The sequence below is a fragment of the Notothenia rossii genome (genome assembly GCF_949606895.1).
Source record: "Notothenia rossii genome assembly, chromosome: 11".
Taxonomy (NCBI): domain Eukaryota; kingdom Metazoa; phylum Chordata; class Actinopteri; order Perciformes; family Nototheniidae; genus Notothenia; species Notothenia rossii.
This window is the reverse complement of record NC_136910.1, coordinates 10,139,334-10,154,116: the sequence shown is the minus strand read 5'-3', so window position 1 is coordinate 10,154,116 and position 14,783 is coordinate 10,139,334. Positions and strand designations below refer to the sequence as shown.

The window sequence follows — 14,783 nt, the reverse complement described above, 5'->3', positions numbered from 1 at the left end:
GAAGATGATCAGCTCTTAAAAAATGATGAAAAAAAGCCAAAACTGTGGCACTGTGTTTTTAGAAGCTTAAATGTTAGTAACTTTAAGCAGAGTGAATTGCCTTAAATTAAAGTAATTAATAGTTGATTATTGGTGAACAAGAAATGTGCATGTCTAGTTCTGCTTATGTCCGCAGTTAACAGGTCGTATCGGAGTGTTAAAGGTGGGGTAGGTAAGAATGGAGAAACCAGCTCGAGTAAGCTAGAATTTGAAAGTACACAACCGAAAAAATATCTGCCTTTCCTTCAGACTTCCTTACAGAGCCCCTCCTCCAACACACGATTGAATGAGGGCATGAGATGGAAGGCTGACAGGCAGGTAGGCCATCCAGTTATCTGCCGCGGCCCGGGGCAGATAATTGGACTTGCTTTTTCCAGTGCCACGGCTTCCACAGATGAAATATTTGTATATATTTATTGTCAAAGCATTTAATATATTCATTGCTATCGGGATGTTAAGAGCATTCCATGGAATATAACAAAGGTGTTTCTGAAGTGAATTACCTACCTTTAACATTTGGAAAACAAAATGACTTCAATGCTATTTTTAGAAAAAGATACATCTGAGTGGGAAATGTAAAAATGTCATAATGTATCAAACAATACAAAATAAACAGAGGGTTAATCAAAAACAGACTCAGTGGTGGTCTCCACATCTGACTTGCTGTAGTGTCACTGACATGGACGACAGTAACCTCATGAAATCAAAGCAGCTGCAGTTTCTACACTGCTGTCCATCATGGATGACTTCAGACTAAAAAACCACAATACATGACAGGAAATGACTGGATTTCCCCTGAATTAGTAATACAAATATAATCATCTCCTTATGAAACCCTGAGGATGTAACTATAGTGTGCCTATTGTCAAAGCAGCTGTGTACTTAAAAGAAATACACATTCAAGAGAGATTTAAATAGTTTTAATTATCAACACAACATCAAAAATAAATTCATCAATTAGTATAACAGGTGGTTGCCTGTTTTATTCATATAGTAATTGATAAGATGATCCCTTTCCCCCTTCACACTGAAAATGACTGAATGAGTTCAAATGATTCAACCTTCGTTCTGTGTCATGGGTTTGTTTTTGGATTTGGCAAAAAGTGCAACAGCTTTTAACACTGACGATAATGTCAGCAGGGAAGTGAAGATTTAGAAATCAGGCCCTTCCTTCTTCAGCTTGGAGTAGTCCATGTTAACTGCGAAGAGCTGCAAATAAAAAACAAATGTGTGAGGGCGGCAATATGGACTTGGAAGCAAGATAACAGAAACAATATGGACTATGGATTCAATCTAACCAAAGAGGCCTTCGTAATTTATGCAGAACGTAAATAAAGGTGTATACTTTGTACTGCTGATTAGGCTTCATGTTGTTCCAGGGCTCGGGGTTGTTCTTGCGATCCCATCTGAGAACAAAACAATATAAAAACGTTTTAACATCATCAGAGATTGTATTGAAAACACACACATAAAAGAGCTAACTCTTTTATGTGACTTTTTAACATCACCAGAGATTGTATTGAAAACACACACATAAAAGAGCTAACTAAGTCCTTGAGAAAACACTATGTCTGTAGGCGTTAATTAGTAGACGTGATAGAGACTTACGAGACATCAGGGTTTCTCAGAGCCAGCCGACTCAGGTACATAATGCTCATGGTCGCCCCGCCACCGATGAAGATGAAGAGGGGGATGAGCTGTGGGGCAAGGACCAGAAAATGTAATCACACACATACTATTTATAACATCATTTGTGGAACAAACCCTCACAACAAGAAATAACGATATTCTGTAAATCATCTACTCGTATTCGGTTTCATAAGGAAAGATAAAAAGTGAGAGTACAGTTTATAAGTACAGTATAATAGAATAATCTCATAGGCTGGTTGTTTGCATTGCATATCACTAACCACTTACATAATATTTCACTTTCTATATAGGCCTATGTATAATCCCCTCCTATCCTTGCCTTCTAAGTGAAAATAAAAGAGCATTTACATAGTGAAGTGGAAATCTGATACTGTTTAAAGGACAAACATGGTGGCACCCTGTGGATTATTAATATGGACTCTGCCGTAAAGCGAACCGGGTGCCCTTGGATAATCAGACATGCATTGCACTGGCAATATGCCAGGGGGTCACACTGCACTGTGTACGTGCCGTACAGAACTGCATACATGGCTTTGCACATGCGTACATCGACCCACACCGATATACCATATAGGGAAAAGAGATTTGGTACTTTTAACAATTAAAACGATAGCTCCTGTTTTAATGGGAATTTGCTCTAAACATGTACAACGCCTTTAAATGAGGATAGCCCAATAAACGGAATGTTGTGATGAGAAATTAAGATCAATATTATTAATGCAAAAAAAATCATGATCGGGGGAAAAAATCGATTACAAAGTAATTGTATTGGTGTTTTATTGCCTTTATCGTCCACTTCCTCCTCAAATCTGCCACGATAGATTTTACATTCATGCAGTCATAGATCATAATTTGCCGGGTAATGTATGATAAAACCCCAAAATGTTGTATAACTCAGGTAATATATCAATAACTTAAAAATAAAAATGATGGCTTGATGAGGTGCGGTTTTTGGGAAGCATGCGCGATCATCTCGTCCTCAAAACCTCGTTCAATGTCACCGGCTCGATCTTGCGTTATCGATCTCATGTAATACATAAATAAATAATAATAAAATAAACATGTTTAGGACTCACAGCAGGGTGGCTCTTGAGCTGTTTGGCGATGACCCCCAACATGCCGGTGAATCTTCTGGCAGTCTGAAGTGAATATCTATGAAGAGAAACGCGCGCTACAGCAGAGCAGCTCCTCCACAGTCAGACAGTCCCACAATGCACCGCTAACAGCTGTATAATGTGTACCCTTCCGCAATGTGGATCAAGTGTGGTACAGCAACTGCAGCTCTTAAAGAAAACTCCCCTGTCCTTATATAACTTTAACCTACACACCAGAAACAGGAAAAAACATAATCTCCCATCGTCTGTATTTTTGACTTGCTGTAAGGGACCAATTACTTAATTACAATAGTCAAGAAACAGAGTATAAACCTACCTCACACATTCTGATTCCTTACATTTTAAGATAGAGTTTTGCCACCGTCACCACACAATTGTGTTGCTTTTTTTGTAGCTTTCAATCATAGCATATGAACTTCATCAGTAGGAGGTTTACCAGAGGTGGGAGAAGTACTCAGATATTGTACTTGAGTAAATGTAGAAGTACCAGAGTGTAGGAATACTCTGTACAAGTAAAAGTCCTGCATTTAGTAACTCAGTAAAAGTACAAAAGTACTAGCATCAAAATATACTTGAAGTACCAAAAGCAAAAGTAGGCCCATTTAAGAATAATGATATGTTCTTAATTTAATCATTGATGCAATAGTGTTATCAAGGCTGGTAAGGTGCAGCTGAATTTTGCTGCAGGTGTAACTTAAGTCTTATAAAACTAAAGTGTTGATTATATGTCACATAATTAATCCAAATCTACAAAGTAATTAAAAGTATTAAATAAATGTAGGAGTAAAAGTACACCATTTACCACTGAATTGTAATAGAAGTAGGGCTACAAAGTAGCATAAAATGGAAATACTGAAGTACAAGTATCTCCAAATTGTACCCAAGTACAGTACTTGAGTAAAAGTACTTAGTTACTTTCCACCACTTAAGTTTACCTTTTTTTTTTTTTAAACAATTGTAAACTTTAAAATATACATTTTGAGGGACCAAAATAATTCAGTTTTCTTTTTTTAAACCTTTAACATCAAACTGATCTTTCAGTATTGGAACATTGACCCTAGAGGAAATTAATTTAAATGATAAATGTGTAGTTTACAGTAGTCCCAAATCAAAGCTAGTTCAGACTGCAGCTGCAACACCTCCCTGCAGACATGGTGAACCACAGCATTAAGAGTTAGGACTTCAGAACAGTTAAATAAATCACAAAGACAACACGTTATCAATTATATATTTATGTGGACAGAACACAGAACCTGAGATAACAACGCGTCCCCAGCATCCACACCGCTTCATAAAACATTGAAATTGAGGCTTATTTGGAACATACAATGTTTCAATCCAACAGCATTTCACCGGGTCACTAAAACTAGAAGTCAAACAATCCGACTATTAACTTTCAATCCACGTGCACACACACACAAACAAATCTCCGGTCAGGAATAAGGTATGGAACAAACATCTCCACATAAAAACCCTCTGCTGAAGTGCATAAAAATCCACCCGATACAGTATACCATGTAACACCTGCCTCGATTATACTGACACAACAAAACTAAAAGTAAGAGGGTTTTTTTTTTTAGCTTATGCTGCAGGTAATTGGAAAAGGATGTAGAAAATACACATTACTCTTAAAGTACAAAAGTGAATATAAAAATAAGAATTGCGACTCAAAAGTAGCATTTCAATTTGTGCAAACATGTCTACCAGAAATAAAACTATTTGAACATCAACTTGTCAGCTTGGCAGAAGAAGAACGTCTTCAGAGAATTACAGATGACAAATCTATACCACTAAAACTGGTTAGGTAGTCAACTAGGCTGCGAAACCTTATATCTATAAACAGCACACATCTATAACATCAAGGAATAACAGGGTTTTTCATCCATTAACTTGTACTGTTCTCTGCACGTAAACAATATGACAACAAAAATAAACATCTTTTAAAGCAGGGATGCATGAGCTGAAGCATTTAGGTATTGAATCTACCAAAGTCCAACAACTGGAAAATTCCCTTCAGTCTACAATAATCTAAATGTGATTTCATTGTGTTTTTTTTTTTCTTTTTAGGAAAAAAAAAAGAAGTACCTAACTGATTTGTCGTGCTTTGTACACCAGCAACACGTGCAACTTAACGTTAGGTAAGAAGAATTCTAGATAAATATCTTTGAATACTTAAAAACAAGCAAACTTATCCGCACAGGGTGTTTCTGACTCGACTGGAGCGATGACGCACTGCAGTTTAAAAACCAATATAATAATATAAGTTTATGTCATGGCTTTCTTTGGGGAAACATAAAAACATGTGAAGTTAGGGGGTCAGTCATCCAACAGAGGTTTGCCCTGTCTCTCACACTTGTGTGTTTGGCCAAAAATATATATTTGGAGTGACAGAAATGCCTTAATTTAGAAATATCACAATGCCCGGACACCAAAAAGAAAAGCTCATAAAGCAAATCCATTGGATTGCATAGAATATATATTTTTCAAATATTATAATTTTTTTTCTCAACATAAGATCATTTTAGACCTGTATAGATATGGAATGGTCCTTTCCTAAAATAAAGCAAATATTTGCATTACGCACTATAATTTCCGCAGAAAGACATCTGCAGCTGCTCAGAAGGCGAGACCCTCCCCAGAGCTCTCTCCCACCACAGCGGGGGAGGTGCTGGGGGGTTCTGGGAGAGCCTGACCCGTCCCCTGGCTGGAGCAGGAGCCTGCAGGGGAGACGGCCAGGCTGCGGAACAACATGTCCATGGAGGGGAGCAGCGGCCTCAGGAGGCTGACGGGGCAGAAGGCGGAGCCCCCATAGGGGGTGAAGTTCACCTTGTTGGGGTCCGGGCAGGAGGAGAGGAGGGCGGGCATGGGTTGGCGTGGAGAGCTACAAGACAAGAGGAGAGGGGCTTTAGGAAATTGAAGATAAGATGATAAACCTTTATTGATAACCCGGAGGAATATGTAGGCTTCACTCTGTTTTACACACACAGTACAAATGCAAAGGTGTATAGGTGCACACATGCATTTTAAGAGGGGCCAGTGTACATATAGACGAGAACCGGAGACCCTCAGGTTCTCAGGACAAGTCTAGTTAGGACAGACTGAGCCCCTGAACCCGCATTGTGTTTGTTTCTTCCGACAGGATCCGCAGAGAGGGCGGTGTTCCTTCACTACAGGTTTATGAGAGAGTCACTTTGCCCCCCTGTGTTGGTCACCAAGGAGATCGGTTAGTCCAGGGTGTGCAAATAGGGGGCGCCCTCTCCTAGTGTTAGGAGCAGCTATTATGTAGCCAAGTCCCTACAGACTGAGCCACCACCACCAAAAAAAAAAAAAACATCTTTAAGATTTAGTTGTAGAAATTGGATTTGGTTAGACAACAGTTACTTTAACCATCAATGATATGGTAAGTATTCTGGTCCCTCATGATTTAAGGGTTTTTACCAAAGACTTCAATACATTACAAGTTACAGACTCACAAAAGGGAAAGACACATATTTATAACAGCAGTGAGAACTGTAGCATTTTATCTGACAGCTTTGCAGATTAAATAAATCATAAGTGAATGAATAAATAAATTCTGATGTGTAGGAAAAATAGGTTAATCTTCCCAGTTGTATAAACAGGGTATATGCAGGAGTCCTGAAGTCAGATGTAATCCCTTTTTAAGACCCTTTCCATACATTTTAAGACCTCATCGCCACTTGGAGTTTTAACCGGTTACATTGGCGACACACTTCGCCTCACATTGACTATATACAGTATTGATTGTCCTTCCTCCTTATCAAACCATTTGGACGCAAACTTGCATTTCCCCATAACGATGTTGTTTAACAACCGGCGTAAACGGCCCTTCGCGCGCTATCAAGCAGTGAGCGTGCGATGTCCTGTTCAGATGATGTCAAATCTAACGGGATGCCATAAATAAACTACACAGAATCACACTACACACCTACGCAATGATTACATTCAGGCAGACTGTAGAATACAACCTCTTTGGACAATTTATATACTTATTGAAAACAAGCTAAAAAAAATGTAATACCTTGGAAAAAATAGCCTTAATTTTCACTAAATTGATTTCTCAACTTTTAATACTTTTTAAGACCCCGGGACCCCCTGAGTGTATAAACATGAGCTCCATCATTACAAGATGCAACATTAGGGCAGTAAACATTATTGCAATGATACTTATAGCATTCTGAAATGGGCTATTCTGCATAATAAGTGCTTCAAGTGTACATATTTTTGGATATAAATGCAGGACCTTGGCTTGAGCTGAATTTTTACACTGCAGCTAATTTCACATCGCAATATACAGGTCGAGTAAGAACAAGACTTAAAAACAGGAAGTATTTTTTTCATTAATTGTACAGTTGTTTTAGTTTGAAAACATTGTTCCCTTATCATGCCTTTGGTTAACCATACTGGTTATAGTTCTAAATATACGTGTGGTCACGTTTAGACAGTATAGTATACAGTAAAAAAAAAAAAAAAAGGCCAATGTATGAACACCAGAAAGCTTCCACGCAGTTTGAATTTATGTTTAATATTTGGAATTAATTAAATAGTTTATTGCAAAAAAAGCCCTTTATTAGCTACCTCTCTGGGTAGAGGTTAAGGAAAAAACATCTAAAATAGGAAATGAACTAGTCTCTAAAGGGAAAATCTGCCCATTTTAAGCAACAAAGTCTGTTGAAAGGCCATGTAGAGAGCTTGTATAACGTGTTTGTGGCTCCAGAGGGAGCTGTGATGAATTGCCTCGAATGTGAGTGAAGAATACAAGTTTGAATTGAAAACAGAAACATCCGGGGCTCTGGAGCAGAGACCTCTGTAGCTCGATGCCGCCCACTAGCAGAACACACCTAAATCTCCAACGGTTGGCTTTCAACTTGCATTGTGGGTAATGTAGGCGCCATGTCTCCATTTTGTGGAGATGGGGAACACACATACCTGGTTTCCTCCCAGACTTTAATCCTCTCGCAGCCCTCTGGCGGCTCCCTCTGGAAGCAGCAGCTCTTGTTGGGCCCCGGGGAGGACGAGAGGTTGGCCTCGTTCTGGGAGGAAAACGGAGACAGGAGGCAAATCTCTGCTCCGTCTGTCAGACCTGAAGACAGCAGAAAAAAACGACAATATATCAATGATTCGTTAAACTTCCATAGACAGTTTGTTTCTGGGATTTAATGGGGCAGACAATCCGAAAAACATGTTCCGGGCTATAAAAGTACATCTGTGGCTTAGACATAACTCCATCACTTCAGTTAATTATTAAAAAAAAAAAAATGTGCACTGTGATTAGTCAACCTTTTTCAAATTCAACCATGTACTACTTAAATGGTTCAACTATAATACAATAGTGTACGTATGCAAATACAAAGTAGTTTCAGATCGTTCACTGACTAAACCACCAAAACAACCTGCTGGTTTGTAAGGAGGTGTAGCTGCAGTCAGTGTTTCACAAGATAAATGCAGGTTGAATCCTTATAGTAAAACCATCAACATGAACTGTGTTAAAAGCGGTTAAATGCTTTGCCCCACAAACATGTTTAAAATGTCTTGTTTTTTTATTTATTCCATGGTGTCAATCTGGAAAGAGGCTACAATGAAGTGTGCACAGACATTACTATTCAAGTGTCTGCCGGGGGAACAGGTTTAGCTGATGCCTGTTAGACTGCACAGTGGTTCTCTCATTTCAGGTTCTGTCCGAGTGGTTTGCCAAATCTAGGCCATGTTTTGAGAGAAGTGCAAGTGTCACAGCAGTTACTTTCCCTTAGCTTTTCTGGTAATTTCTTACTAATCCAATGTATTAAAAGCTATGTATAACAGATACGTCCAGGTAGATGATTGAAGGCATAGGATTAACTCAGACCTCCAGCTTAATTGTTGGAACAAATGCACAGTAAACATAGGGCTGCTCAATTAATCGTATTTTAAAATTGCGATTATGGCTTGCAACGATTACGAAAAAGTAATCGAAATAAAAAGGATTTTTTTTAATTATTATTATTATGACTTTCTTTTTAAATACTTTTTTTTTTTTCAGTTGAATTATACTTAAAGTTCACATTTTTTCTCTCTCCAATAAATTGATGTTTTCAAAGTCAATGAATAATCGCATTTAATAATCGCAATTACAATTATTGACCCAAATAATCGAGATTATGATTTATGCCATAATCGAGCAGCTCTAAGTAAACATGCCACTATGGACCAAACTGTCAGCTCATTTTGCACATGTACCACTTTTGCAATCAGTGAACTACCACTAAGAGGCTAACCTTGATGCAGATCCAGAGGTGCATCTTCAGGGTCCGCTGGGGAATTGGAGAAGTTTGTGGGAGAGGAACTGGGTGAGGAGGATGTGGAGGAAGATGAGGACAAGGGTGTAGTGGCGGGGTCACTCTGAGATCCACTGCTGCAGCTCTGCGGTGGAACCGGAGCCCGGTGGCCGTCTGGAACCTCCAGGAGCTGAGAATATGAGCAATGTAAATAACGTCAGCCTCCATTATATCACATGCTATCTTGCAGGAATCGTGTGTGCTGAGGGAGGGTAGGGGGCAGTTACCCTGTGCTGAGGGTGCGCTGGCTGGCAGATGAACATGCCCTCCAGCTCCTGGTTGAGTCCCTCCACACTGCAGCGCAGCCGGGGGACCAGAGTACACAGGGGGGCCAGGGGGATGGGGATGGGCTGAGTCTGAGGACACAAACAAAGCAAATGGAATTTAGGCTTCATTACTTTTGAGGGAAAACATAACGGATCGAACACCTCGTGTGTTTTTATACAGTTAACAAGTCAGTGTCGCATGTTTGCTCTAATTGTTAAGCAGTTTGAGCTAGACAAAGATGTTGCATAAATAGAGTTTATCATCGCTACAAATTCTGAAAAACTCTTATGCAGCAATAGAGGCAGCGATAACTCGACCTGGCGATTAGACAGAAAAAATATTCCAATAAGATATTTGATTAATGGTTTAAGGATTGTTTCCTGCAAAAATTAAAGACGCTATTTTCACACTCCCAAATATTGGAATCTCCTCTTTACATCATATTTAAATAAATATCTTGGACTGACAAAACAAGTTATTAAAAAAGACATTACAGATTTTGTGTATATGTGAAAGCAATATATAAAATAAAACCCATTAACCATCATTATGGACTCTGAGGAACTAGGAAGGAATTTATTTGAAACTATTCCTGATTAATCTGGAAAATAATCAGCCGGTTAATCGATTATATGCAAATCATTGTTTCAGAAAAGCCAATTCATCTTAAGTTAAATATGAAAGCAACATGTGTTTAAAAAGGGACATAATGGGGTGGAGGTCCTTTTAAAAAACTCTTTAAAACTTAAAGGTATTACTGAGGCTTCTCGCTGTTCTCATTGGTTTGTAACGTCACCACAGTTTGGTGTGAAACCGCCTCGGCCCGGTGGATTGAGGCACCACAGAACTGAGCTGACCAGCTGTGCTGAAAAGCAGAACTACACATTTCATTCTGAAAGCAGAAGCAGTGTGATGTAGTAGTCTTCCTGTTGCTTCAGCATTTTATTTAATTCACTTCCTGCGATGAACTGCACATCAAGTTCACGTTGATGGAGGTAAACAGTGATGCTAGGCTGCACTGATGAAGGAATATCTGTGAGTACCCACAAGCACAGAGTAATTGGTGCGGTGTGTTTGTGTGTGGGGGTGATGCTAAGGTACCTGAGTAGTTCCTAAGCTACAGCTCCCCTGAGGGTATCCACACTGGCGGTCTTTGTCGTGCCCCCCAGAGACGGCAGGTTTGCTGCGCTGCTGCAGCTGTTGTTTTAGTTTAGAGATCTGCAACGAACACAGGTTATTGTCAGTCAATCAGCTTGTACAGACACACAAACACTCAATTACAAATGTCACATGTTTCATAACAAGGGTCTCCTTGAGAAGCATTTTAGCGGCTATAATCTGATTGTATGGTGGCTCAGATCAAATATATGATGAGGAGTGAAGCTCAAAAAAAGGGAAGTCTATTTGCAGATGAGATCATTTGGTCTCCTGTTGCTCAATGTTGTCAAAGCAATTAAGTCAGGCCTTTTCTTCCCCCCTGAGCGTGCTCTCTTCCACATTCAGCTGGTTGATACAAACATACGTTGAGTAATGCAGTAAAGTCGAGATTCACCTCTCGCAGATGCTCAGCGCTGCCCCACGATGCCGATCGTTTGTGGCTGCTGCTGTTGCTGCTTCTTCTGCTCTGGGATTTATCAGACCATGAGTCTGGGGTCTAGGGAGTATAAAATGCAACTATAAGAACTAATATTCTTCAAATAAGATCACATATGTCTGAAAAATCAGTATATATATATATATATATATATATATCATAGTTTTAGCCTAAGCTGCTGATCATACAACAAAATCACACAGACTGGAAATCATAACTATTAAGTCACACAACATTTCAGGACTTCACACTTCTTTTGACAAAAGTTGCACACTTCATGCTCAAAGGCTGATCTGCAGCCACATCACATCATCCACACCCACAGACTTTATTCACACTTGTCAAAAAGCGAAAGAGCATGGAGAAACTGAAAAACAAAGAGGGGGGGGGGAGGAGGATGTGGGCAACAGAACAGCCGTGGCGAGTGCCTGCACACAGCAGCGCAGAGGATGGGTGCAGCCAAAACGGCCTCATCAGCTGACTTCAGGGACAGTTCTCATGGCTGTGGTTTTTGCTCTGCAATAGCTACGCGAGCACTGGACCCTCCTTCTTTCTGTCTCCAAGCAACTGGTTTCTCCTCTAAATCTGCAACCTAATCTTTAACATGGTTCAACCCCCTAAAAAGTTGTTAACGACCTTCAAAACAAAACTATTACTGTGGAAACAGCTGTGCTAAAGTCATGCATTCCACTCATTTCAGCACTTTCTTCAGCAGGAGCAGACCTGGGTGGACTTGTCCTTGCGAGACGGGCTGCTCGGCCCCTCTGGTTCTTTGGGCCAGTGTCCCTGTAGGTACGGCCCTATGATGGCGTCCAGAGACATCGTCCGCCTCATGCCAGAGCTCAGCTGGTGCGATTTGGGCTTTCCAGCTGTTGGAAAGAGAAAACATTTACTTGACATGCAGCAACAGATTACTCTGCTGTAGCTTGAGTTTGCATCAGACTGTTGAAAGCTGAATACGTTTTAGCATTGTTCTCCAACACTAAGCTTTATAACAGTGGTTTTTACTTTTGTGTCAGATACAAATATTACTTATAATAAACACCTATATCAAAATATGAAATGTGTCCAGAAAAGTTATTTGGTTAAAGTGAACACACTTTAGGTCACCATTAACAACACCTGGGGCTGAAATGATCAAGTTGAATAATGTTTAATTGAGTAGAAGATTTGACATTAATGGCACAGTTGTTTATAACTTGTTGATCATTTAACTAATTTATTTTTAGGAAAACTAGCAAACATTTGCTTGTTCTAGCCTCAAACTTAAACAAAGACTTCCTGTATCATTTATCTGACTTTAGTGGAAAAAAAAAAAAATTGACTATCAGGGAACTTCTGTTTTGTATTTCAAACTATGATAATTCAATTGTTACAACAAGGTATCTACCAAATAAATGGACAACAAAAACAAGAATGCATGGCAGATCATAACCATAGGGTTGTATCTTAGTTTCTTAATACTCACTGTTTGACTTGCATATCAATCAATACAATACAGCCATGTAACAATGAATAAGTAGTTGAAAACTTCCTTGTTGAAATAATTGATTATTACTAGTTCACAGGGTTTCTCAATCACAGGGTGTTTACTTGATCATGTATGTCAAATGTTAACTAATTAGAAGTTATTTTAGCTTGTGTAAAGCAACGTGTTTATTAAGCTGCATTACACAATGTAGGCATTTTTTTAAAGTCACATTAAGAGTATACTAATCGACGTAGGATCAATTTTTAATCCACACAGTGTGACAGGTGTGGAGCTCATACCTGTCTTTCCATCTCTCCGGTGTGATCTCGGCTTGCTGGACAGCTGATAGGGAATAGTAGCCTTGAGGGGCTGTGGACCCAGAGTAACCCCCCGGATCTGTCCCACTCCACATGGACCAAACATCTTTCCAGAAACAAATCTGGGACTATGTGGCTGAAAAAAGCAGTGGATATCTGGTGGAGATTGGGGGCGCTCTGTGGAAACACTGGTGGCTAAATCACCAGCTGCAACCCTTCCTCCACTGGTGATGACCAGAACTAAAAAAACCGTTACAAAAGTCGGCCTTAAGTCATTTAAATATAATTTCCAGGTTGACACATCCACCAGCTGCAATTAACTCGACAGATGAGATGTTACTAACAGCCTGAGATAAAGTGATCCTCGGCCGTGATCATGCTTTTTTTCTGGCTTGTGTGCGAGTTAGCAGCCTAGCAAGCAAAGTTTCTTTGTGAGGATGTTGAGATATTTCACCCCGTTGTCGAACAAGGAAGCAGCTCCAGTTTCAAAAAGTAACTTTAGGGTCAACCTCTACGTCTCCTGACCAAACCTGGAAGTATATTTCATTATGGTTTGTCGGGCTGTAGAGGGTTTTTGTGGCCCGAAAAGTTGCGAGGTGGCCACAGTAGTTTTCCCCTCCGCGTTCTTGTCTTTACTCCAAAACACCTCAACCACCACGCTGGTGTGGATTTAATTATATGAGGGGCGGGGTTCGACTCGGAATCTTACTTTTCATTGGTTGATGGAGCCCTTGGCTTCAATTCTATTGGACAATCCCCCATCAATCCGTCAAACCTCGGACAGTGTTACTTTCTGTCACCGCCCCATATCTCATATTAACCGATTTTCGCCTTTAAATACGTGTTAAAAAACAACTTTAAGCTTATTTAGTATGTTGGATTACAGGTGGATTACTTCTTAGAACTTCGTCAATGGTTGAAGCCTAGTGTGATCCGACGATGTATTTAAAGGGCCATCGTTTGTTTGCAAGGTTTTTTTAATTTAGTTTTTTAGGTTTTTGAAAATACAAATCATATCGCCTTCAGAGTTGTCTGGAGTCTGGACCAATTTCAAACGCATTTCATACAGTCTAAGATTTGTATATACTACAGTTTTAATGTTTGCTTACTAATTATGATTATTTCATTATTATTACTTTCAAAATATTGGTACAGTCCAGTGGTACAATCAAATGTTTTAAACACTGTATTAGTTGTAAAGTATGGGATCTGTAGTTTATAGGCCCCAATATGGGCTACAAAACCACATAGGCCTATATAGATTTAATATCACCTTCATTTATTTATTGGCCAAATATTTCATCATACTTAGTTGAGGCGTATTAAGTCACCCTGACAGGGCATTTGTGCACCATCTGTGTGGAAGTGGTTTGGGTGTTGCATTTGCATGTATGAGAAAGTGTGCATTTTGGGAGATAAGGGTCCGGACACTGTGTAAAGGGAGTGCCAATGGGGGGAAAAGAGAATGGGGCAAAGATAACATGGCCTCCACTTTCAAGGCAGATCCTGGACCAGTGCTAACTCTACCAATGTCCCCTGACCTAAACTAAACTGTCCTCAGAGGGCACTTAGTTAAACGAGACCTCGGTCCACGCTTAGATAACACACTCGTGTCCATGGCAAACCACAATGGGAGTAAATGTGCTTTATCACAGAAGGGTGAAGTGCTGAATGTGTCCAGCGGCCTGCTCATCTATCTCGTGCAACTGCACCCAACAATTGATGTCACTTTGACAAAAAAGCAAAAGACAAAGCCATTTAACTAAACCAAACTTTTCCCCACCCTCCGATATCCATTTATTTTACAGCCAGGCAGTTAATTGGACAGTATGTCAATCAGGAATTTGTCTCCTACATAATACATTTCCAGCTGATTTCCAGGGTTTTCCAAAGGACCTTCAGCTGTTGTTTGTTTAGCTCTGTGTATTTGTCCGTGTTAATGAATGAATGATCCTAACCTATGACCTCACATAAGCTATTTCAAACCCATCTGAGGAA

At 39.7% G+C, this 14,783-nt stretch overlaps 2 protein-coding genes across 2 annotated transcripts; both read right to left on the bottom strand.

Moving 5' to 3' along the window:
* Positions 1 to 944: 944 nt before the first annotated feature.
* On the bottom strand, positions 945 to 2,935 carry ndufa4b (NDUFA4 mitochondrial complex associated b). Its single transcript, XM_079656885.1, has 4 exons — positions 2,766 to 2,935; positions 1,648 to 1,736; positions 1,385 to 1,445; positions 945 to 1,248 (listed from the first exon to the last, which is right to left on the bottom strand). Exons 1-4 carry the CDS (start codon positions 2,805 to 2,807, stop codon positions 1,192 to 1,194), a joined length of 249 nt encoding a protein of 82 aa, XP_079513011.1. The 5' UTR covers positions 2,808 to 2,935; the 3' UTR covers positions 945 to 1,191.
* Positions 2,936 to 4,020: 1,085 nt separating this feature from the next.
* fam117ab (family with sequence similarity 117 member Ab) lies at positions 4,021 to 13,444 on the bottom strand. The gene is made up of 8 exons (XM_079656878.1): positions 12,768 to 13,444; positions 11,721 to 11,866; positions 10,956 to 11,057; positions 10,505 to 10,621; positions 9,364 to 9,492; positions 9,077 to 9,266; positions 7,752 to 7,905; positions 4,021 to 5,685 (listed from the first exon to the last, which is right to left on the bottom strand). Exons 1-8 carry the CDS (start codon positions 12,889 to 12,891, stop codon positions 5,421 to 5,423), a joined length of 1,227 nt encoding a protein of 408 aa, XP_079513004.1. The 5' UTR covers positions 12,892 to 13,444; the 3' UTR covers positions 4,021 to 5,420.
* Between the last annotated feature and the right edge of the window lie 1,339 nt (positions 13,445 to 14,783).